At 44.5% G+C, this 25,734-nt stretch overlaps 1 protein-coding gene across 1 annotated transcript in view; it reads right to left on the bottom strand.

Annotated features, from left to right (window-relative positions):
* Nucleotides 1-25,420, bottom strand: part of STEAP2 (STEAP2 metalloreductase) — a 40,061-nt gene extending 14,641 nt beyond the window's left edge. The window contains exons 1-4 of the mRNA XM_082258508.1: nt 25,270-25,420; nt 12,631-13,150; nt 10,156-10,683; nt 5,800-5,964 (exon numbers count right to left, since the gene is read on the bottom strand). Coding sequence (XP_082114634.1) covers nt 5,800-5,964; nt 10,156-10,683; nt 12,631-13,119 — 1,182 coding nt within the window. The 5' untranslated portion in view covers nt 13,120-13,150; nt 25,270-25,420. The remainder of the gene's footprint in view (nt 1-5,799; nt 5,965-10,155; nt 10,684-12,630; nt 13,151-25,269) is intronic.
* Between the last annotated feature and the right edge of the window lie 314 nt (nt 25,421-25,734).

Genomic DNA, 25,734 nt, shown 5'->3' on the forward strand with positions numbered 1-25,734 from the left:
AATGAGCAAATACATTTGATAATAACGTAAAAAGTACATGCATTTCCAACTACAGCCCTCCAGTTGTTCAGGAACTACAATTCCTATCATGCCTAGTCATGTCTGTGAATGTCAGAGTTTTCCAATGCCTCAAGGGACGTGTAGTCCTGCAACAGCTGGAGGGCCGTAGTTTGACGATCCCTGCACTAAAGGATAAAAAGTAACTTTTAATTGGTTGATTTGTATTAGGCCTCATGCACACTGGACGTTTTTCTATCTCTCCTAGACGTCTTTCCTCCTGGCAGCGGCATTTTGGCTGAAAAAAAGGCGTGATGCTTTGTTAACCACTTCAGCTCAGGAAGGATTTATCCCCTTCCTGACCAGGCCTTTTTTTGCGATACTGCACTGCGCTACTTTAACTGACAATTGCGCGGTCGTGCGACACTGTGCCCAAATAAAATTGATTGCATAGAGCTTTCTTTTAGTGGTATTTGATCACCTTTTTATTTTTTACGCTATAAACCAAAAAAAGACCAACAATTAAAAAAAAAAAAAACAATATTTTTTACTTTCTGCTATAAAACACATTCAATAAAAAAAATATAAAAAATCTAAATTCTTCAGCAATTTAGGCCAATATGCATTCTGCTACATGTTTTTGGTAAAAAAAAAAAAAAAAAAAAATCCTAATATGCGTATATTGATTGGTTTGCGCAAAAGTTATAGCGTCCACAAACTATGGGATAGATTTATGGACTTTCTATTTTTTTATTGTTTTTACTAATAATGGCGGCGATCAGCGATTTTTAGCAGGACTGTGACATTGCGGTGGACAAATCTGACACTAAGTGAGACTTTTTGGGAACCAGTGACACCAATACAGTGAAGAACAGCGCTAAAAAAATGTCACTGTCACTGTACTAATCACACTGGCAGGGAAGGGGTTAACATCAGGGGCGATCAAACGGGTTAACTGTGTTTCTTGAGAGTGCTTTCATACTGTGTGGGGGTGATTTAACTGAAGGAAGGCAGAGACATGTGTTCCTGCTTAGCAGAAACACAAGATCTCTGTCTTTCTTACTAGCAGAACGGAGATCTGCCTTGTTTACATAGGTTGATCGTTGTTCTGCCTATCTCTAAACGATCGCCGGGGTTCCAGCAGACATTGGGTCTGGACCCGCTGATTGTCTCCCCTTGTGTTTAGTCACAGCGAGAGCGGGGCTCCGGCGGCGAGCGCCCCAGAGCCGAAGAAAGGAAGCACGTACAGGTATGTGATTTTGCACTTAAGGTCTGCCCTGCCGCAGTATATGTACGAGGGGCGGTCCTTAAGTGGTTAAAGTGTGTAACGTGTTTAGCCGTGTCAAGTGTTGGGGCGGTAATTAATTTCATTGGCCAGAATATTAATTAATTCTGACCAGTGAAATAAATTAATAAAATTTTTATTTATTTTTATTTATTTTAAATTTTAGTTTATGACAGAGTGAGGATTAAAACACCTGTCAGATTTATATTGCTGTCTGTGCCCCCCAGTAGGAGATTTAGCCTCTCTATTTGTTGTGTTTCCGGTTATCACCAAAAATGAAAGAGAAATTCCAAAATTTTGGGTTATCAGGAATAGGAATATGGGGGAAATATTCCAATGGGGACACTAGTGCTGGTGACAACCAGGGATTTCCTCTTATCCTGTTTTGGATATGGGACAGGAAATGAAGGGAAATCTGCTCAATGGAATACAGATGACAAAAAAAAAAAAAAATGACAGGGATATAACCCTTCCTTACTCTCTTATCCGAAAAAAAATAAATAAAGTTTTGCCTTTAGTTCTACTTTACCTATGTAAACATTTCCCAGAAACAGAGAACATTTTATGAGTTATGAGTAAGTCCTTAGTCGTAGGACTGTGTTGCTGTAATAAGGGAGGAAACCAGACATGACATGCAAATGCTAAAGGAAAAAACATGAAGCCAAAGTAAAGCTCACTGTTGATTTAGGATTTTTAAAGTTGAAGTTTTGGTGTTGGCAAATAGGCTGTGTTATTCCAGGAGTAATCCATGAACCCAAACAGACCTGAAATAAACAGCTACTATGTACAGCAAATGGAACTGTGATTTATTAGCAATGTTCTCTGTGGATAAAATCTGTGGAATTTATATGATAATAAAAAGTAAAATGCTGTTTTTTTGTGTGAGATGCTACAGAAATTCCTGATGTCTCACAAATTAAAAATTTAAAGCTGATCACCAGCATTTATTAAGATGATCACTGCCCCCCCTTGGGCTCACTGTGGAGGGGGCGGAAGTGGCTGGCTCAGGCTCTCAGCAGCTCCATGAGAGGTTGAGCCGGGATGTCGGTCAATATGGTCGCAATCAGGGGCAGACTGACAAATTTCGGCCCAGGGGGCAAGTACAAACCAGAGGCCCATGGTACAGTGAGTCGGTCCCCTCCCACTTTACCTCTTCCCGTCCTCCTCCTGACCCCCATTCTAGGCTCAAGCCCTGCTCCAGATTCTTTCTACTTACCGGCTGAATCTGGGTTCTTGACCTGGCCAGCATGGGGCGGTTGGGGGGAGCTGGGCAGCTCTGTCTGGGCTGGCCGGGAGAGAAGATTCTCCAGTGGGGCATGGAACTGGCCTCTGCTCAGACACAGTTTACACCATCCATGCTGGGAGGGGGAGGCCTGCGCTCTGTCCTTGCCTTTAACCCGCACTCAGTAGGTCAGTGGCAGGGACTTTTTACTTCTTTTCACCAGGAATCCTTAAGGCATGTCTGTGGCAGAAGCAATGCAGCCTTTTTACGGGGTATCAGAATGGCCCAGGGTGCAATTGCCCCCCTGCCCCCTGGCCCAGTCCTCCCCTGGTCACAATCTTTCCCCAGCCTGGACTATCTCTGTGATATCAGTCGACAGTGGGCTTTACCCGCTGTCTGCTGAAAACTGGTCACAGTGCAGAATGAACTGCATTCCTGTTATCCATAGGAGAAATACAGCCAAATGAGCATGCCATGTGCTTGCTCTCTGCTGCTGGGCTGAGGCCCAGATAGATGCTGCTGGATGGTACTCTGCTGTTAGGCCCAATAGCCTGTTTTGGGGCCAAGTGGTCCTAAAGCTGTCCTGCCTGGTCTGAAGTAAGATGTGCCAAGGAGGAGACCCAGGGGAGGCCCCTTGCCAGAGAGAACCAGGAGGAAGGCTGGTCTCTCGAAAGGGCCTGGTGACTCACTTGGAGGACGCACTGAAATTTGGGAACCTGCTTACAGTTTTCCTGGGTCGGCTTAAAGGTTCTGACGCTGTGAAGCTGGACACAGTCTGGGGAGTCTGTAAGTGATCAACTACAGTATCTGGGACCCCTAACCCTCATCTTCTTAACCGTTCTGCAATAAATTTTTAAAAAGACAAAAGTGACCGGCGCCCAATATCCTTTCTTGGTCCCCCCATTTTAGCCATGGACTCAGTCCTGGGGTGAATCGCTATCTCGCTGCTGCCTCTGGAAGTGCTATTTTGCCTTAAGGGTGTCAGAGGGGTGCTACAAAAAATAATAATAATACAGCTCTCACCAAAATACCCACCTTGTCTTCAGTGGTGTCCCCCACAGAAACTCTAGTCCATCATCAGTCTTCTTCCAGGATGAATGATGGCCAGAATCATTGAACACTTCATGTGAGCCCCAGGGGACATGGACACATCACCATCTCAGGCCTGGGCTCACAATGACACCCCTCCCTACAGTAGTTAGGACTGCCAACTCCGCCAGAAAGAGAAGAGGAAGAAGACCTCAAGATGTGACGGAAAAAGGAAAAAACTTCAAGCCAAAGTAAAGTTCAGTGTTGACGTAGGGTTTTGAAAGATGATGTTTTGGTGTTGGCAAATATGCTGTGTTACTAAGGAAGTATTCCTTAAACCTAATGCAACTGTGATTATTAGCAACTTAGTGGGCAAAAAAGAACTTTAAGAAAATAAGTGGTGGATAAGTGGCCCCATAAGGTGCCACATCATATCAACCTCTCACAATGAAAGAACTATTCGAGTTCCCAAAAGTCCTATGAAAAGAAATTTCAAAAAGGCAATATTTGCATGGGCTTAGGAACAAGCCTGGCCCCCCCATGTGACAGGGCTCAGACATCGAGCATTGCATTGTGGGATGGAGGAGAGATGGTGGGGAGGTGGAGGTGTCAGCAAGCTAATAATGGCAAGAAAAGTGCAATGTGCCACCCTTTAGTGGCTGCTATCCAGCACATGTTTGAAATGACAACGATAGGTTTACTTTAAAGAGACTGTGTCACAATCAGGGCAAAGGACAGTGTCTGCAGATAGCCCACTCCCTAGGCTTTTATCTCCTACAGCCTCCCCCTTACAACGCTGTAACATTAAAAAAACATACCTCGTGAAAATTCCCTACCCTCGTCACTTCCTGTCACATACGTCATGGAACAGCTGAGCAGCTTACCACTGCGCATGCTCACAGCTCCGAATATGTTATTGAACAGCTGAGCAGTGCGCATGCTCGAAGCTCCGGAGGGTAGGGAATTTTCACGGTAGTGTGTTGTAGAGCTGCACGATTCTGGCCAAAATGAGAATCACGATTTTTTAGCTTGGAATAAAGATCACGATTCTCTCACGATTCTCTGTGTAACAAAAAAAAATTGGGATAACTTTACTGTTACGTTTTTTTTTTATTCATTAAAGTCTATTAATTGCGTTTGAAAGACTGCTGCGCAAATACAGTGTGACATAAAATATTACAACAATCGCCATTTTATTCTGTAGGGTCTCTGCTAAAAAAAATATATAAAATGTTCTAAGTACTTTTCTAGCAAAAAAAACTGATTTTAGCTTGCAAGCAACAAATGTCAGAAAAAGATCCAGTCTTTAAGAGGTTAAACTTCCTTTCTCCCTGGCAGAGGGAAGGAAAAGATACAATGTATTCATTTTTGTTTATAGTTACTGGGAGACTTTGCTGATAGCCTTTGCCGGGAGGCTTTTTTTTTTTTTTTTTCCACAGCTGTTCTCTCTGCTATGCAGCTATGCAAAGAATCAAGCATATTTCAGGGTTAGATCGTCAGGAGGGGTGAATCGAGATCGCGATTTTCATACGATTAATCGTGCAGCTCTAGTGTGTTGTAACGTTACACCGCATCAGCTGTTGCCGCGGTTACATTAAAACATCTCCGCTCCTACCCCTGTGACTTCCCTGATCTCGGCTACTAAACGTAAAAGCGGCGGGTGTATGAAAATATAAATCACGGAGATCTCGGCTCCGTGATTTATATTTTCATAGACCCGCCGCAGCTTTTACATTTAGTAGCCGAGATGAGGGAAGTCACAGGGGTAGGAGCGGAGATGATTTCATTTTGCAGCCGAGATGTTTTAATGTAACCGCGGCAACAGCTGATGCGGTGTAACGTTACAACACACTACCCTGTGAGAATTCCCTACCCTCCGGAGCTTCGAGCATGCGCACTGCTAAGCTGCTCAGCTGTTCAATGACGTAGGTGCACCGGAAGTGACGAGGGTAGGGAATTTTCATGGGTAGGGTTTTTTCACGGAACACCTGTCTCAGCTCCAGTGACATCCAGTGTCAAAGCTTAGACAGGAGAACATTTTCACAACCCCCCTCCCTGAACAGTGTTTGGGCATGGTGATGCCCCATCGAGGTCCATGTGCTGTCCCATTAATAAGGTAGTATGTTTGTTTATACCTGAAAGCCCCACTCCGTAAGTGAGAGCTCCTGTGGTGCATAAAGGCAGGGGGAGTGTGATTGGGATTGTAAAACAGCCTGGTGGTGGACTTTATGCAGATACTGTTGTTTCTTTAAGTGCTGACTGATACCTGAATGAAGCTGAATTCCCTCCAGTTTAAGGCGCTATTGACGGAAGGAATGGAGGTCACCGCCAGCAAAGACAGCAATCCAAGGCTCATAATGCCGAATGAGATGTACATTTCCACTCTCCACACTTCTTCCTCATTCCACGAGTTGTCCACGTTACCATGAACCTACAAAACACAGACCGTTAAGTAGTTGTAGACAGTTAAACATTGCTTATGATTTAAATAAAGCTTAGAGGATGGGTGGATATGCTGGCATGATCTGACTGTCCGAAGGGGACTTCCATCTCAGACATTAACATGCATTGATGGGTCACCTACGTATTCGTGTTTTTTGCAATAGAGGGGAGAGATGAAAGCAATATGGACACAACTTCCTGTTTATTTTAGAGGGACACAATAGTGATATGACAAGGTTTCCTTATCAGTTAAATTATTATTTCCTCTGAAATCTTCCAACTGGTGACATTTACAGACCCCAGATGTATGAATGTTGCCTGATACACAGTGGTGTATTTTGGTTTTGTGCTGCCCTAGGCAAGACTAAAATTGGGCGCCCCCCCTCCCCCACCTATGTAACTTTTCCCCACTCTTTCTATTTTAATGGATGTGGCTCCCTCCAAAATTGAAGGACTACAAGTCCCAGCATGAACCCCTGAGATCTCACGAGAGAGGGGGTGGGTGAGGGAGAGAGAGAGAGAGAGGGGGGTGGGTGAGGGGGGATGAGAGAGAGAGGGGGGGATGAGAGAGAGGGGAGGGGTGAGAAAGCAATAAAGGGGGGATGAGAGAGAGAGAGACAGAGAGAGAAAGACAGAGAGAGGGTGGTGAGAGATAGAGAGAGAGAGAGCGAGAGGGGGGATGAGAGAGAGAGCGAGCGAGAGGGGGGATGAGAGAGAGAGGGAGGGTGAGAGAGAGAGAAGAGGGGTGAAAGAGAGGAGGGGTGAGAGAGGAGGGGTGAGAGAGAGAGGGGGGTGAGCGAGAGAGAGAGGGGCGGTGAGAGAGAGGGGGGATGAGAGTGAGAGAGAGGGGGTTAAGAGAGAGAGAGGGGAATGAGAGAGGTGGCTCTAGCAACCAGTGGCCAATAGAGACTCAGGTGGAGGGGGGCAGTTTCTTTGCTGCCCCCTGCAAAGTGCCGCCCTAGGCCTGGGCCTTGTTGGCCTAGGCCAAAATACAGCACTGCTGATACAACTAACATTGCAAAGATGCCTGCTGACTTCTCACATGTTTTTTGGAGCTCTCTGGTTATATTTAAATATTGGAAGGAGGTGGTTACTGTTATCAACTCTACTTCTAAGATTTCCTTAAAACCTGTTAGTTTGTGTCTGTTGGGATAAGTGGAGGCACTGGTTCCTACTGTGGCAGGAAGGCCCATGCTTAGTCTAGTATTTTTCTATGCCATTATGTCCATAACAATGTCTTGGAAGAAGGCTGCTCCTCCATCCCTTACCTTTCGGAAACATTTGGTCAATGTTAACTTGCCTTTATACCAAGAATCATATGTTATTAGGGGCTGTCAAAAGAAATATGATAAAGTATGGTCTAAATCAGGGATCTTCAAACTATGGCCCTCCAGATGTTGTGGAACTACACATCCCATGAGGCATTGTAAAACTTTGACATTCACAGACATGACTAGGCATGATGGGAATTGTAGTTCCTGAACAACTGGAGGGCCATAGTTTGAAGACCCCTGGTCTAAATGGTTAGCTGATCCATCCACTGCTGCTATGCAGGACAAATCATAATATCTCTCAAACCTTTTATTCTGTAGTGTCAAATGGAGGTAGGTGGTCATACTGGAGACATTCTCCTTTTATTAGCATCGCTGGTATACACGAGAAGGTACCTTTTTAGGACTTGAGCCATGCCTAGTCCTAACAAAGTCGTCAGGATACTGGAATGATGTTATGCTGTTTTCTAGACCCCTGCATGGGCGACCGTGTCTTATAATGAGACTTTGGTTTTGTTTTGATGTGTTGTGTGATTGTACACTCGATATACAGTACTAATAAACAGGTATTTAAAAAAAAAAAAAAAATTGCAAAGATGACCTCATCCTCATGTTCCTGATTTTGAGGAACTGTCCCTGATTTGGAACAAAGTCCCTGTCTCCCTCTTTCCTCCCCATCACTTTGGTCTGATCTATATAGTTGTATATAAAATGCACTTTTTATCTATCTTTCTTTCATTTTTATTAACTTGCATAGAGGAGAATATTCAATGAAAAATGAACAGGATTGCATAACATATAGTACTGAATACAAAAGTTTAAGGAAGGTACAAAGAAAACTCAAGTAATAGTTAACGGTACTTGAAAACTGAGGAAAGCATAACACCAGCACTGTTCATAGAGAGGGATGGAAGGGTCGATGGTAGTGCCGCTACGCCCCCACGGGCACCCCATGGGAAACTAGCTGTGCCTATAGGGGGCACTTTCTATCTTTCAAAAGGTGTTTCCCTTTCATCTAATTTCTAATTTCTAAATTGCTGCATTTGTAAATTTCAAAAGCCAGTATAAAGGAATTGTAGTGGTAAAAAAAAGCACTTGTGGGTTTAACTAATCATTTTTTTGGTGTAATTCTACGTTAAGGGGCATGGCAGGGGCAGTATGCCTACATACTTCTGCTAATAGGTGTCCCTCATTCCCTTCTCAAAAATGTGGGAGGTATGCGTACATCCCAGGAGTCTTCATAGGCATTTGTTATAAATTTCTTCTGGAGGAGAGGAGGAGGGGCTTTCTCAGCTTTGCACACCCTCCTGCCTGCATGCCTGTGCTAAGGGCAGATGGATTCCAGGAAGTTACATAGTTACATACTAGTTGAGGTTGAATAAAGACAATAGTCCATCCAGTTCAACCTGTGTAGATGTGTGTGGCCGTAATCATCTCACATACCCCTGAATGTTCTGATCCTTGAGATGTACGTCTGAAGCCCCGTACACACGTACCGATGGTCGGCTTACAAATGTTCCTCTTTTCTCCCCGGGATGTCGGTGTCTGCTGAAAAGTGCAAAGACAGCACAAGGACAGCACAAGAATTTTGTCCGCCGACTGCAGAAGTGATGTCATGTAATGGTTAACTTTCCCTGTGTTTTCTATTTTCTGAGCATGCCCAGTCTTGCAAATCTGCGGTCTGTCGGCCGAATTGTGTACTGACAGGCGAACAATCGTCCGTTCTGGTGTCGGCATACAAATATTTTCATGTTTGCACGAAAGACTTTTGTCCGCGGATTGTGCGCAGACATCTGTCGGAGGCACCATACTAACACGCGTACAATCGGCAGATCCTTCGTCCACCGACGTTTGTATGCCGACGATCGGTACGTGTGTACGGGCCTTAAGAGTCTTTTGAAAGCCACCATACTTCCCGCAGAAACCACCTCTTGTGGTAGAGAATTCCACAAGCTTGTAGCTCTAACAGTAAAGAACCCCCCACGTTGCCTGCGGTTAAAACGCTTCTCCTCTAATCACAATGTATGCCCTCGAGTCCTCATGCACTCTCTACGACTGAATAGTTTTTTTTCTATGTCAAGAACACCATTGAGATATTTATAAATTGCTATCATGTCCCCTCTCAGGCGTCTCTTCTCCAGGGAGAATAAATCAAGCGATTGCAGACGCTCTTCATAACTAAGGTCCTCCAATCCCCTAATTAGTTTAGTTATCCTTCTCTGGATCCTCTCCAGCTCCAACACATCCCTCCTGAGGACTGGCGACCAGAACTGGACAGAATACTCCAGATGTGGTCGGACCAGAGTTTTATAAAGTGGAAGGATTATAGTCTTATCTCTGGAATACATCCCTTTCTTTATGCATGCTAATATTCTGCTGGCTTTGGCAGCTGCCACTTGACATTGCATGCTGTTGCCTAGTCTATCATCTACCAAGACTCCCAGATCTTTCTCCATTTTTGATTCCCCCAAGGGTTCCCCCCCTAGCGTGTATTGTGACTTTATGTTTTTAGTCCCCAAGTGCAAAACCTTACACTTCTCCACATTAAACCTCATTTGCCATGTCGTAGCCCACTCCGTTATTTAGTCCAGGTCATTTTGTAGGATAAATGCTATATGATTCCTCTGCCCTTACTCAAGATGGCCACGGCTAGAAATGCTAGAGGGGTGTTTTTAAAATTGATATCTCAACAAAATAAAGTATGGAGACATGGATTTGGGTGAGTTTGCTTTGAATATTAAAAATTAATTAAAATTTAGTTTGGCTTTAAACAAAGTTCACGAAAAAAGCAGTTTCATATTCACTGTTAGTCTACTGCATGAACATGTACTATAATTAAAATTACGCTTTTTATTTATAAAATATCTGAGGGCCAGGGTCTTTATCACTCAAAGAGGAACATCTCTCACCTGTTGATAAGCAGTATTGAGAAATGAGTAGCGCTCGGACCTTCTCATGGGCAGGCACATGCTGTAGACCACATGGACGGCTGCGAAGAAGTAGCTGAGCAGACCGAGTTGTTTCCGACATTGCAACCAGTTCTCCAGCCAGTGCGGGAAGCGTCGGTACTTTGTGCCATAATACAGCTGGTGGGCCGCGGCCAGGAGCCCCGCCAAGTACACCAATGACAGAAGAGTGATGGCCACGATCGGTAGGGTCTTATTCACAATCTCTATAGGAATCTTGTAGAAATCACTCTGCTGGTTTTTTATGTACGGGTGAATGATGTCCCTGACGAAGGAATAGATGAAGAAGAAAGTTGCCAGGCTGATGGCCACCACCACAGGACCCTTCCATGGTGTGAAGAGACGGAGAGGCAAGTTTTCAATCTCTCGGGAAGAAGATAATGTCCCCATGTCAATTGGAATAAAGTTCATCTGACGAGCAAGCTCTATGACTTGATGGCGCGCCTGGACGTTATTGCTGCATATATATACCTGCAAACACCACAGAAGGTCATTAGTATATTAAAAAAAAAAAAACACCTCATTTTAGGAGCCTTTCAGGTTTTTTTCGGGCAAGTTTCAGCTTTTAAAGCTGAGCTTTAGGCAAACAGCTAAATACACGAAATAAATATATAGAAGCTGTTTTACCTGCCATAGGATTTGTATTTCTGTGTATCCATATCTGAGATTTACACAGCTCTGCTGCGTAGCACAGCTCTATCTGGCGGCACAGGAGACTCAAATCTTTCTGTCGCTCAGTGCTCTCTTCCTATCAGCATTCTGCTTGTAATATGGCATATACAGTGGGTACGGAAAGTATTCAGACCCCCTTAAATTTTTCACTCTTTGTTATATTGCAGCCATTTGCTAAAATCATTTAAGTTCATTCTTCTTCCTCATGAATGTACACATAGCACCCCATACTGACAGAAAAACACAGAATTGTTGACATTGTTGCTGATTTATTAAAAAAGAAAAACTGAAATATCACATGGTCCTAAGTATTCAGACCCTTTGCTGTGACACTCATATATTTAACTCAGGTGCTTTCCATTTCTTCTGATCATCCTTGAGATGGTTCTACACCTTCATTTGAGTCCAGCTGTGTTTAATTATACTGATTGAACTTGATTAGGAAAGCCACACACCTGTCTATATAAGACCTTCCAGATCACAATGCATGTCAGAGCAAATGAGAATCATGAGGTCAAAGGAACTGCCTGAAGAGCTCAGAGACAGAATTGTGGCAAGGCACAGATCTGGCCAAGGTTACAAAAAGATTTCTGCTGCACTTAAGGTTCCTAAGAGCACAGTGGCCTCCATAATCCTCAAATGGAAGACGTTTGGGACGACCAGAACCCTTCCTAGAGCTGGCCGTCCGGCCAAACTGAGCTATCGGGGGAGAAGAGCCTTGGTGAGAGAGGTAAAGAAGAACCCAAAGATCACTGTGGCTGAGCTCCAGAGATGCAGTCAGGAGATGGGAGAAAGTTTCCGTACCAACTGTATATACGCACATGAATATGCACAGCGCAGCTGTCTTGAATTTGTAAATCTGCTATAGGGGGTTAGCAAGCGGTTCAATAAGTGACTAACAAATTAAAGCGGAACTCCAGCTAACACTTTTTAAAGTGGAACTAGGCCCTTTGCGTTAAGCAATTACAGCAGCACTCTGATGTGACTCCCATGAGCATGTGTGGGAGTGACATCATCACGGCTCGGCCATTCAAGTGGCCAAACAGAGTGAACCCAGAAGGAATACCCAAAGAAAATGAAAGCGCCCATGACCATTGGAGCTCTGACAGCGCATCACTGGAGGGCATCATTTGACAGGTAAGTGTGACTTTAAGGGGTGTTCCAGCTGTGGAAAAAAAAATGTAAAGTCAGCAGCTACAAATACTGTAGCTACTGACTTTTAATATATAGACACTTACCTGTCCAGGGAGTCCACGATGTCAGCACCCCAGCCGATTTTTGGCTGCTAGGTGCTGCCGCCGCCATTCACTCTAAGGGAAACCCGACAATGAAGCCTTTTAGTTTCACAGCCGGTTCCCGACTGCGCATGCCCAAATCGCACTGCACATTCTCATTGGCTAGTTGGCAGGGGAAGAAGAAAGGGAGCGGAACTTACGAGGGACGGTGCTGCAGTGCTGTCTCCCAGAAGTGGGGAAGGGTACCTGTCAAAAACAGGTACCCATTTCCCCCTCCCCACTGAAAGGTGCCAAATGTGGCACCGGAGGGGGGGGAGGAAGCAGATGAGCGGAAGTTCCAATTTTGGGTGGAACTCCACTTTATTGTACAAATATGCGGTGCATACTAGCACATTATTGACTAAACCTCCTAGGGTCCCCCATGTATTAAAAAGAATTACAGTGGAGTTTATTTCAACTTTAAGGTATACATGAAATAAAGATGGTTCTGCGTAAAAGCTTTTAAACTTACTTGGCTGCTGGCGTCCTTTGGGCCGAGTTGCATTGCCCATGCAGAGATGACATTGAACCCTTTAACCACATAACAGTCTGGGAAGAGGGAGGACAGATATTCGGCGTTGGATTCCGGGTACTGATCCACACGCATGTTATTGCTCACATCCACCAGAATCTTCCCACTCAGTAAATGCTTCAAGTCCCACAAAGAGGAATAATGTTCTCTGTGTATTGCTACAAAGATGATGTTGGCTTTTAAAATGGCATCCTCGTGGTGTGTCACATCCACCACGTGCGGGAAAAAGTCGGCGGCACATTTTGGTTCCCGGCTTCCTATCACCACGTGATAACCGCACCTTATAAGCCGGATGGTCAAGGATTTGGCAAAGTCTCCACTCCCCAGTATGCCTATTGTCGTTTTTTCCTCTTTGACGCCATTTGTGCCATTGGGTAAGAATGAGTTGTTCACACTCTTCGGACTTCCCATCATTGTGATGGACTCCATAGTTTGGTAGATTGTCTTCTATTCTTTATTACTGGAAAAACAAAAAATAGCTTTTAATTCTTATTTACTTTGACAAGGCATTAAACTTAGGGCTTGTACTCCTGAATTTTAAAGAGAATATTGTAGCACAATGCAGCATCGGCATATATTCTCCACATCGCCTCCCCCTGCATAAATCGCCTGCTGACAGTATGCCCAAAGCTTATCTGTAATTAGAAAGGTTAAGATTCATAATGGCCTTTCACCCATCTTATTGCAAAGGTGTCTTTTAGTGAGATTTGGCTGTTTTGTATTCCCCAGGATCTTGTTGGAAGGAGTGTGGCACCATTTGCCTAGGAGCTACAGGTGGAAGATTGGGTAAAATATAAAGCTAGGTTCATACTTGTGCGTCTGCATGTTCATACGCATTTTTGGATAGGTGTTTCTTGTGCATTTCTGTGACCCAGAGTCAGCTGATAGCTGGCTGTTTTCCACTATCTACTGATGTGGCAGGGCCACTCCAGGCTCTGGAATCCCTGGAATCTCTGGATTCCAACAATATTGTCAGGATCCACTCGGCTGCATTATTAATAGCTGGCTCTCCTCTCAGTAAGCGATTGAGAGTCAGAGCCAGCTTAAACCGCTCTCTCCCCTTACCACTGACTGACAGCCACAGCTCTCTGCTTTAAGCAGAGAGAGATCTGAGTGATCAGTGGTCATGTGATCACTCAATTCATAGTCTTATTATTTATAAGGGACTGCTGCAGCATAGAGGTGAATACGAACACCTATTTTTTTTTTAAAACCCCAAATGTCCCCTTTAATTCAAAGTGGTTGTAAATGTAACCCTTTACATACTGTATACACAGTGAAGTGACTTGTCTCAGTTGATACACAGAGATAAAACAAAATCCTCCTACAAAAGTTGTACCTGTTTATCTTCTCTACATTCATTCAAAAACCAAAATTTAGAGAGGCGGAGAGCTGACGTTACACTATCAAAAAAGCAAGGGATTTCCAGTCACTACTTACCAACCAGCCAGCGACCAACCAAATTAACCTGTCTAACAGTATGCGTTAAAAGCAGGGGTTTAGTTGCACCCATTTGCAAATACATGTGTAGGCTGCAGGCCACGGCAAGGCACCCTGATATCTGCAGACCCTAACTCTACCTTTAAAGAGTTTCCACAATGGGAGCACATGTATTCTGATGAGATAGATGGAGGACAGGTGACTGGAGGGAGCCCACCCCTCCTTAAAGGTGCAGGGTCACACTGAACACCCAGCACATCGCACAATGGCAGCAAAGGTGTCAGTGCGTTGCCTGACCAATATAAACGATATTGCAAAAAGTGGTCACCTCCCCCACCTATAACTGGTCTTGACAGTAAGGAGCACTGGAAGGGCAAACGCAGGTTTTTTTTTTTTAGCTTCCCTGAGTGAAGATCTGAGGGGACAGATGGCAGACTGCATCTTCTCCGCGTGAGTCCTGACCTTCTCTGCCTTCCACCCTGTACTATGCTGTCTGTAAACCTGCCCTGCACCTTGCATTACAGGTTTACTGAGAGAGAGAGTAACTTTCTTGAATAGGTTAGAAATATACCGGGACATCTGAGGTGATACATAGATGTATTCCACATACACATCTTTTTTCTTTTACTAGAATTTTATTGAAATTTTCCCAATAAAATTAGAAAGATAAGGCAAAAAGAAAACGGTACAAAAACAGGGGTAGCCATAGAATATCAATGCATCTTATGCAAATAATGCTCTCCAAATACAAAGTGAGAGCGGCAACAGCCGACATTGACGCAAGGTACCGCCCTACGCGTTTCATCGTTGGACGTCTACTGGAAATGACGAAACGCGTAGGGCGGTACCTTGTGTCAACTTCACTTCCGGTCTGCAGTCTGCCGTGGTTGGAATGCGGAAGCTCCCCGGCGCTGCAATTTACACTCTGAGTCGATCAGCTACTGCTTCACCGTGAGTCTCTATAATCTCTTTTGAAGTTTTAACATTATATACTGAACTATGGGGTTTTTATGCTTAAGCACCCAGATGTGACCCGCCTATCCGTAAGGATTTCCAGGAGCCAGATCTGGGAGTTTTTCATCACCCCCCTGTGTATATCCTTGCAGCCACTATTGGTACCTTTGCTGAAGGGTGAGTGTGACCTCTAGTGGAAAGTTGGAACACAAGCACTTGAAGTTCACTATAACCACCACTTTCATCTATTTTCTAAGCACAGTTGTTTTTGAACTATTTTTATTCAACAATTTTAATCATCAATTATTGGTTATATATTTATTATTATATTCTGTCACTTCACATTAAATACTTTCACCAGCACTTTGTGGTTTTTTTAAACTATCCAGCCATATATATTTTTACCCGCACGTTTTTCTTTGATTATATACACCTTTGCACTGGCACTTTACTTCGCACATATTTTTAAGTGATTTCCTATGGTCTGGACACACCACTGTTTTTACTATACATCTAATAGGTAGCGCCGATTCCAACTACTCTTCCTTTCTTTACAATACTTGACCCCTAATCCTTAGGGGTTGGTTGGTGGCTGCTTCCTACTTTGCAAAATAAAGTCTCTGTGAATAATCCATAGCGCTGTTCCCCCCGCGCTGTTCCCCCCCTAATTTTACTCTATCTGTTGGTACAAACAGATTTCTTTAGCCGTAAGCAAAGAACAAACCGTATTGAGACCCTTATGCTTCCACAATTGGAAACTACAGGGATCCTCCAACCCAGGTGGGAACAGAGGGCAGTTGAGCAAAGGTAAGTGAGGAAGGTGAAGGGATATCAGGCGAGTAGAATTTTTGACGGAATCCCAGACCGAGAGAGTATGTGCCAAAATAGGGTTTATATGTTTAGGATGGTGCAAGAGGAATCCATGGTACAGAAGAAAGAGGAATTGGGTCAGTATCCAAGACATCTATATAGGTCCATAAAGGTGCCAAGTTACCTGCCTGCAGTTGGATGATGGAAGCGACTTGGGCCGTCTTATAATAGTGGACAATATTGGGGACTCCCAACCCACCCCTAACTTTCGGGGAATACAAAAGGGATCTATTAAAAGAGAAGTATGGGGTTTGTTTTTTCCCCAATTATACTTGCCTAGTTGGGTGCAGCATTGGTCCGATGCTGCTCTGTCCCCGGGCACCTCTGCACTGAGAGCCGATCGCTCAAACACTGCCAATCCCTGATCAGAGAGCTGTTGACGGTTAGTCAGCAGCTCCCTGCTCTGCTCCCTCTTTGCTCATTGGAGTGCTGGGCTGTGGAAGGCCGGGAAGTGGCCGGCTCAGGCTCTCAGCGGCTCGCTAAGAGGCTGGGCCAGGTGTTGGCCCAGGCACCTGGCAGATCCAGACACCATGGTCGCAATGACGTGGTGCCTGGACCGACTTCTGTGATGTCAGCAGAGAGTGGATCTCATCCCGTTCTCTGCTGAAAACGGGTCACAGGAGTGCAAAATGAACGGCATTCCTGTGATCAATAGGTGATATACAGCCAAACGAGCTTTGGCTGTACATAGCCGTTGTCTGATCCCAACCCAGATACATTTTAAGAATACACATCTTTTTATGTACGTGGAATACATCAATGTATCACCTTAGAACTAGTTCCAGTATATTTCTAACCTATTAAAACATCTAAGTATAAACAGCAATGAATGTGAATGCATAATAGAGCCAACTCCAGGAAATAAAAAAAAAAGTCCACCCTTGCAGTGTAGGCGTGGGAAAGGGGAGAAACAGCCTCTTTCTCTTACCTTTCTCATGTTCCAGCCAGCTCCAGTACTCTCTTCATCCACGCAAAGCCTTGACATCATCACATACCATACAGGAACATTAACCCTGTATAGTATGATGGGGAGGCTGAACCACAGCCAGTAACTTACATAGAAGCTGAAGGTGACAAGTCACAGCACTGGAGGAAGCCTACAGAAGCAAGGAATAAGATAAAGGCAACACACAGATTGAGATTTGTCTCGTTCAGCAGGGACAGCTGAATTTCAATCTGAGTGTAGCTCCCCCTGTTAGAAGCCTATCATTAGATCAGCTTCTGTTGAACAGAACTGCTGCAAAACCTTGTTCAATCAGTGGCTAGCAGCCAGTTGGCTGCAGCACTAATCGGTGTATTCTGACAGTGGGGGGTCCCCATTATCAGAATACAATGTCCCTGCATATTCCTGTATCCACATCACTTGTACAGATGCAAGTACCTATCAGCCAGCAATCTGAACAAAAAAAAACTGTGCATGTGTACCAGCTTAAGGCTACGTTCACATGTTAGCGTAGCGGACCGCGGGCAGAATCACTGCGATTCTGCCCGCGATCCGGAAATCATTGCAAATTGAGGGACGCCTGTGCGTTGCCGTTGATTTGCAATGGCACACCAAACGCTGTGCGATGATGCCGCGATTTCCGCCTGCTGAATCGCAGTAACATAGCGCAAACAAAATCGCAGGTTGCATGACGCCCAAAAAAGGTACAAGAGCTTCTTTGGGGTGTCATGCGACCCGTGATTTTGGCAACGCACAGGCGTCCCGCGATTTGCAATGATTTCCTGGATCGCGGGCAGAATCGTGGTGATACTGTCCGCGGTCCGCTACGCTAACATGTGAACGTAGCCTTAATGATAAATTCCCATTTTAGAACATGTTACATGTTACACCAGTATTCAGGGTTTAACATGTAACATGTTCTAGTTGCCCCCCTCTCCTCCACCCTCAGTGTGACAGCGGGCAGAGATTCTTCTCCCCTCACCTGTTGTCACATTTTGAAAACTGCATGATGGTGCAAGACTCCACCCACACAGCCGCATCATTAATTCACAGGAAACTGTGAATGTAGAGACTACAAGTCCTGTCCCCCCATTGCGGCAGACAGACTTGTAGTTTAAGTGAACTGCAAGAACACTGATCAACACTCCCGTATTTAATTCACACTGCCTACAGCTCTGCAATGACAGCCTGTATGGAGGTATGGGCACAGAGCCTTAGGCAATGTGTGCAGGGGCCTGACATTGCACACACAGTCTGCTGATTATGGGAGCAATAATTTGCAGGCTACTGTTAAAAAATAATAAATGCAAATTTTTACTGGCAAAAATATGTACATATATATATTATTTTTTAAATTAAAGGTAAACCTAGTCTTTAGGTATTTATACCTTAATGTTTTGTCCCTAGTCTAAATGAGCTTTTAACCAGTGCAGTATGGGGGCCCTACTGCAAGGGTGGATTTTTTTTTATTTTCCTGGGATTTAAACCTTTATTATGTATGATAATGTCAGAGAATACACTTGGGTCAGGCAGGAACATAAATATTTGACTTTATGTATATATGTGAGTGCTTGTGTGTGTATACTGTATATGTGAAATGCCTCAAAGGGGATACTGAGGTGCAATAGGGTGTATATACTCCTTATCTCTTCACTATGTAGTTTACATACTCTTGACTCCTGCACATTGTATATTACATAAACCAAACCCCTACACCCTACTTTATCCACTCCTGACTGCTACACTCTGTACAACATTTTTGCTCCTGACCCTTGCACTTTGTAATTTATCTAATCTTGACCTCTGCATATACATAGGTATAATGATCAGGTGTGGGTAAGATGATTGGTCACACATTAAACAGAGTGGGGCACACCTTGGCATGTTTGCCCTGGGCGCTGGATGACCTTGTCCCGGTGTTCCGTGAGAATTACCTACCCGTGAGAAAAACCTACCCTCGTCACTTCCGGTTCACGGCAGTGTGTGTAACGCGAGCAGTTACATTAAAACAGCTGTGCTGCACCATGAGTCATCTCCGCTCCTGTCCCGGTCACTTCCCTGCTCTCGGCTACTAAATATAAAAGCGGCGGCGGCTGTATGAAAAGATAAATCACGGAGCCGCCAGCCGCTTTTATATTTACTAGCCAAGATCAGGGAAGTGACCGGGACAAGAGCGGAGATGACTCATAGTGCAGCACAGCTATTTTAGGTCACCGCCGCGTCGGTAGGTTTTTTTAAACGGACACCGAGATCGTTTCAGACTAGTGCGCATGCGCACTAGTCTGATCCTCAGCTCTTCCATTAGGTATCCGGGGCTGTGAGCATGCGCACTGCTGCGCTGCTCAGCTGTTCCTGGCCGGAACTGACGAGGGGTAGGTTTTTCTCACGGGGTAGGTAATTCTCACGTTACACCGGCACTGTCTGAAGTCATAACTGATGACATGTTCAGCACCATGGCAGTTGCAGAGCAATTAGGGGCTAAGATGGCAGCTTCCTTGGCTGAAAAGAATAGGCGGGTTTACTTCCACTTAAAGTTTGATAATATCAACTAATTACAAAGATAATTAGGAGTGGAAGTCGTTTATGTATTATTTTCTCTGGATGAGCAGACAGAAGTTTGCATGTATGTTATACCGTACATTAACTTTTTAGTTAGGTTTTAAGGCAGGGGCGTCAAACTCAATTTCATCAATTTCATTGCAGGCCATATCAGCAGTATGGTTGCCCTCAAAGGGCCTGTTGTTTCTGGGATTTGCTACATATAGAGTGCAGGGTTCAGGAGTGTGTTATGTACAGAGTGCAGGGTTCAGGGTAGTTCAATGTACAGGTTTAGGGGTGCGCTACATACAAAGTGCAAAGTTCAAGAGTGTGCAACCTCAACCCCAACTCCTCCCCATCTGGCCTGGCTCTTATTGCTCACTATGTAGGTGGCTCTGCCTTGGCTTGCAGTGAGATCATTCAGCATATCAAATTCTGGAGATGTGTCTCGTTGTGAATGCGTGCAGGAATCTAATCTGTTAGATCTGGGGGCCACTGAGAGCAAAGCTGTCCCTTGTAAACACAGAAGGCTTCCAAGCAAAGGCGGCTGGTGCAGTGAAGGTGGATGGGCGCCGCCCCCCTATCCATGCGTCCGGCCCCCTAATCTACATGCAGAACGCCGGACGCATGGATTCCAATGGGGTTTTTTTTATTATCTTGAAGCACATGATTAGAGCCAGAGGCTCTAAAAGGCTTCAAAAAAGGATGGGTTCAGGGCGCATGCCCACCCAGTTGTGTGACAATAGCGAATGAATGAGACCCGTTTCCCGATTGGCCGAAAGGAGAGGCCATGCTATTGGCCAAGGAGGAGGAGGAGGGAGGAGACGCAGGGGAAGCCGCCACCGCTGGGGGAAGCCATCGCTGCCTGCTCTCCACTTCAGTCCAGGTTGAGTGAGCTGGCGCCGGGGGGTGGTATGGTGTGCGAGCGAGCTGGTGTGGTCGGTGTCCGGGGGGGGGGGGGGGGTATGGTGTGGCCCGTCATACGCCCCCCCCATCCCCGGCCCATGGAGCACCAGCCGCCACTGCTTCCAAGGTTTACAAGTGACAAAAGAGATCAGAAGCAGAGGGTGAGAGCCAGAGGTGGTGGAATGGAGTTCCACCACGTTCCAGCTGCAAAACTGGATATGAGGGCCACATGACAAGGCCTGGAGGGGCTGGATTCGGCCCGCGGGCCTTGTGTTTAACATATACAGTATGCTTTAAGGCAAGCTGGAGATATTTTGGAAAGTTGGAGTTTTGTTTTAAAGTAATTAAAGTCTAACATAATTAGATTTATATAGGCCAACTGAGCAAAGGAAAATAAATGTTTTCATTAAAACACTTACAGTTTGTTGTGTTTACAAGCGCAGCATTCACCTTACTCTGTGCCTCTGCCCTGAACTTCCATAAAAAGTCCCATCCCCCTACTTGGGACCACATGTGCCATGATTCTAGGTGCCACTGTTTATGTACCCTGTCTAGCCGTCCTAACATTGGTTATATTATCACTCCCAGGAGTGTGCAGGGTGGCTCTGTAGGCTCCAGCGAGGGAATGGAGCCACCCAAGAACAAAATTCCTAGGGTAGGGATCTTTGCACTGGCTCAATTAGGAATCGCAAGCTTTTCAGACAGCTTTCACATTGCTCCATTGAAAAAGCACATAAAAAATGCTAATACATTTTTGCTGTGTTGCGTTTTTGATTCTTTTTTTGCTGCATTTTCTATTAATTGTATTGGGCAGGTGTGATTTTAGTTATTTTGTTTCCATACCAAAACCAAACCAAACCACACCAATAATGCAGCAAGTAGGATTTTTAAAAATGCAACTGAAATGCAATTGGCCAGTGTGAAGAGTTCCAGAACTTTTCCCGAGCTTTTCCGAACGTTCCAGGACTTTTCCCAAGCCTCTCCCATCCTATGGAACTCCCTACCCCAATCTGTCTGATTATCTCCTACTATGTTTGCTTTTAGACGAACCCTAAATACCTTCCTCTTCAGGGAAGCCTATTCTGCCCTACCTAACGACTGTACTTTTATTTTCTCCATCAGCTCCATCAGCTCATCCCCCACAGCTATTACCTTTTGTATCACTTCACCCTCCCTTCTAGATTGTAAGCTCTAATTTTCTTAACTGAACAACTAAACAAAAAATGATTTGTGTGTAAGCAGCCTAAAGTCGAAAAAGAAGAAAAAAAAAAAGATTTTTAATAGAATTGGCTTACTGAAAAGTATGTCTTTGTACAGTATAGTACGCACTCAATACTTGGTCGGGGCTACTTTTGCATGAATTTCTGCATCAATGCGGCGTGGCATGGAGGTGATCAGCCTGTGGCACTGCTAAGGTGTTATGAAAGCCCAGGTTGCTTTGATAGCGGCCTTCAGCTCATCTGCATTGTTGGGTCTGGTGTCTCATCTTCCTCTTGACAATAAATACACCACAGATTCTCTATGGGGTTTAGGTCAGGCGAATTTGCTGGCCAATCAAGCACAGTGATACCATGATCATGTGACCAGGTATTGGTACTTTTGGCAGGGTGGGCAGGTGCCAAGTCCTGCTGGAAAATTAATCAGCATCTCCATAAAACTGGTCAGCAGAGGGAAGCATGAAGTGCTCTAGAATTTCCTGGTAGAGGACCGCACTGACTTTGGACTTGATAAAACACAATGGACCAACACCAGCAGATGACATGGCTCCCCAAATCATCAAACTTCTCACTGCACCTCATGTAACTTGGATTCTGTGCCTCTCCACACTTTCTCTAGACTCTGGGACATTGAATTCCAAATGAAATGCAACATTTTCCACAGTCAGTGATAATTTGGGAAGCCATGTCATCTACTGGTGTTGGTACATAAATGGGCTGCTTTGCCTCTTTGCCTGCGTTTCTGCAAAAAATAAAAGGTGCAGGCACCCTTTTCAAAAATGCTGCAGGGAAATTGTACAGTCTTTTTGTGTCTGCGATTTTCCTGCAGTTCTCGCACCTGCAAACACGCTGTGTGCTGAGTTACATGGGGGTGCCATTCATAATGTGAATGGCAGCCCCATGCATCTCCTAAGAGCTGCGCGATATGGCTGCCGCAATTCCCGCACCCGCAAGCAGAGGTGTGTACTGAGTCTTAGCCACTATTTACATTGGTGTGATTTGACATGTCAAATCGCATGCCAAATCGCAGCCTATTGCTGGCAACAGCGTTGTCCCAATCACTGCGACGCTGCACTGATTTACAAAAGTAGCTTTTGTGACTTCAGGGGGCGATTTTAATAGACATCTGTGCATGAACCCACACAGATGTCATTTAAATCGCCCCCCCGAACTCACACTAAAATGCGGATTTGAACTCGCACGATTTCAAACCTGCATTCAGTGTGAACAAAGGCTTAAACCCATAAGCTGATCGGTTACTATGCACAGCTACACCCACCAGATTCTGTGATTGTGATCCAGTCTCCAGTTTTAGTAAATCCCTATATATATATATATATATATATATACAGTGGGTACGGAAAGTATTCAGACCCCCTTAAATTTTTCACTCTTTGTTATATTGCAGCCATTTGCTAAAATCATTTAAGTTCATTCTTCTTCCTCATGAATGTACACATAGCACCCCATACTGACAGAAAAACACAGAATTGTTGACATTGTTGCAGATTTATTAAAAAAGAAAAACTGAAATATCACATGGTCCTAAGTATTCAGACCCTTTGCTGTGACACTCATATATTTAACTCAGGTGCTTTCCATTTCTTCTGATCATCCTTGAGATGGTTCTACACCTTCATTTGAGTCCAGCTGTGTTTGATTATACTGATTGGACTTGATTAGGAAAGCCACACACCTGTCTATATAAGACCTTCCCGATCACAATGCATGTCAGAGCAAATGAGAATCATGAGGTCAAAGGAACTGCCTGAAGAGCTCAGAGACAGAATTGTGGCAAGGCACAGATCTGGCCAAGGTTACAAAAAGATTTCTGCTGCACTTAAGGTTCCTAAGAGCACAGTGGCCTCCATAATCCTCAAATGGAAGACGTTTGGGACGACCAGAACCCTTCCTAGAGCTGGCCGTCCGGCCAAACTGAGCTATCGGGGGAGAAGAGCCTTGGTGAGAGAGGTAAAGAAGAACCCAAAGATCACTGTGGCTGAGCTCCAGAGATGCAGTCAGGAGATGGGAGAAAGTTGTAGAAAGTCAACCATCACTGCAGCCCTCCACCAGTCGGGGCTTTATGGCAGAGTGGCCCGACGGAAGCCTCTCCTCAGTGTAAGACACATGAAAGCCCGCATGGAGTTTGCTAAAAAACCCCTGAAGGACTCCAAGATGGTGAGAAATAAGATTCTCTGGTCTGATGAGACCAAAATAGAACTTTTTGGCCTTAATTCTAAGCGGTATGTGTGGAGAAAACCAGGCACTGCTCATCACCTGTCCAATACAGTCCCAACAGTGAAGCATGGTGGTGGCAGCATCATGCTGTGGGGGTGTTTTTCAGCTGCAGGGACAGGACGACTGGTTGCAATCGAGGGAAAGATGAATGCGGCCAAGTACAGGGATATCCTGGACAAAAACCTTCTCCAGAGTGCTCTGGACCTCAGACTGGGCCGAAGGTTTACCTTCCAACAAGACAATGACCCTAAGCACACAGCTAAAATAACGAAGGAGTGGCTTCACAACAACTCCGTGACTGTTCTTAAATGGCCCAGCCAGAGCCCTGACTTAAACCCAATTGAGCATCTCTGGAGAGACCTAAAAATGGCTGTCCACCAACGTTTACCATCCAACCTGACAGAACTGGAGAGGATCTGCAAGGAGGAATGGCAGAGAATCCCCAAATCCAGGTGTGAAAGACTTGTTGCATCTTTCCCAAAAAGACTCCTGGCTGTATTAGATCAAAAGGGGGCTTCTACTAAATACTGAGCAAAGGGTCTGAATACTTAGGACCATGTGATATTTCAGTTTTTCTTTTTTAATAAATCTGCAACAATGTCAACAATTCTGTGTTTTTCTGTCAGTATGGGGTGCTATGTGTACATTCATGAGGAAGAAGAATGAACTTAAATGATTTTAGCAAATGGCTGCAATATAACAAAGAGTAAAAAATTTAAGGGGGTCTGAATACTTTCCGTACCCACTGTATATATATATATATATATGGCCCTCTAATTCCTCCTGTATTGAATTGTATTGTAACTGTATTGTCTTCTCTCATATTGTAAAGCGCTGCTGAAACTGTTGGCACCGAATAAATCCTGTATATTAATAATAGTAAGAATAATATTTTATATATATATATATATATATATATATATATATATATATATATATATATATATATATATACATATATATATATATATATATATATATATATTTATATATATGCATTGTAGGTTATATAAAATATATAAAATTACAGGCAGAGCCAGACAGATGTGTTACAGTGGTGAAATGAAAAAATACTATATTTTGCATGTATATATTGTAGAGGTAAATCATTATACATTATAGATATTATATATCAATGTCACACATATTACAGGCAGGGCCAATGTTACAATGTTGCAATGAAATAATACATTATATATATATATTGATATATCATGAAGGATATGTCTCTTTATAAACACAATGCAGATTATATTTATAAATAGAACATATTACAGACAGGTTTGTTACAATGTTGCAAGGAGAGAAACAATTGTATCAGAAAATGCTTTCCATATAGAAGGAGTGGATGGAGTGCGAGGAGCAGAGAGAGGAAATGAAGAGATGACTGTATCCATTCATTCATCCATCCATCCACCCCCCAGGATGACCCCCCTCCCCCTCCTCCCCAGGTATACAGAGGTATACACTCACCTGTGTGGGATAACTCAGGGTGACAATGTCCAGTGCGGGGACATCATAGAACGTCATACCAGTCTGCTGTCCGGGCGCTTGCAGACGAAGACTAGGCTCTGCGCAGCTCCGCCAATCCCTGAGCGCCTCTAAGCAGTCGCCTTCCCTGCGGAGGATGAGAGGAGCCCGCTGATTGGCTGAGGATGACTGCGCCGTAGGAGAGAGGATGGAACGGATGGATACAGGGAAGGTGGAGGAGTGAAGAGTGTTCAATGTATCACAGTGCGATGGTCTGCAGAGGAAAGGAGAAGATACTGTGCATGGCTCAATTCACACTGACTGATGTCCCTGCAGGGACAGTCCCAGGATCAGGGGGGAGATTGGTCCTGGATGTCCTTGTCTATGAACACACAGCAGCATGCGGTCTTAGCTTCAATTTTGGAGATGTTCTTTCTGGAAATGTCTCTGATTTATATATTGGTCCAT

Source organism: Pelophylax lessonae, assembly GCF_965119305.1.
Source record: "Pelophylax lessonae genome assembly, chromosome: 5".
Classification (NCBI taxonomy): Eukaryota; Metazoa; Chordata; class Amphibia; order Anura; family Ranidae; genus Pelophylax; species Pelophylax lessonae.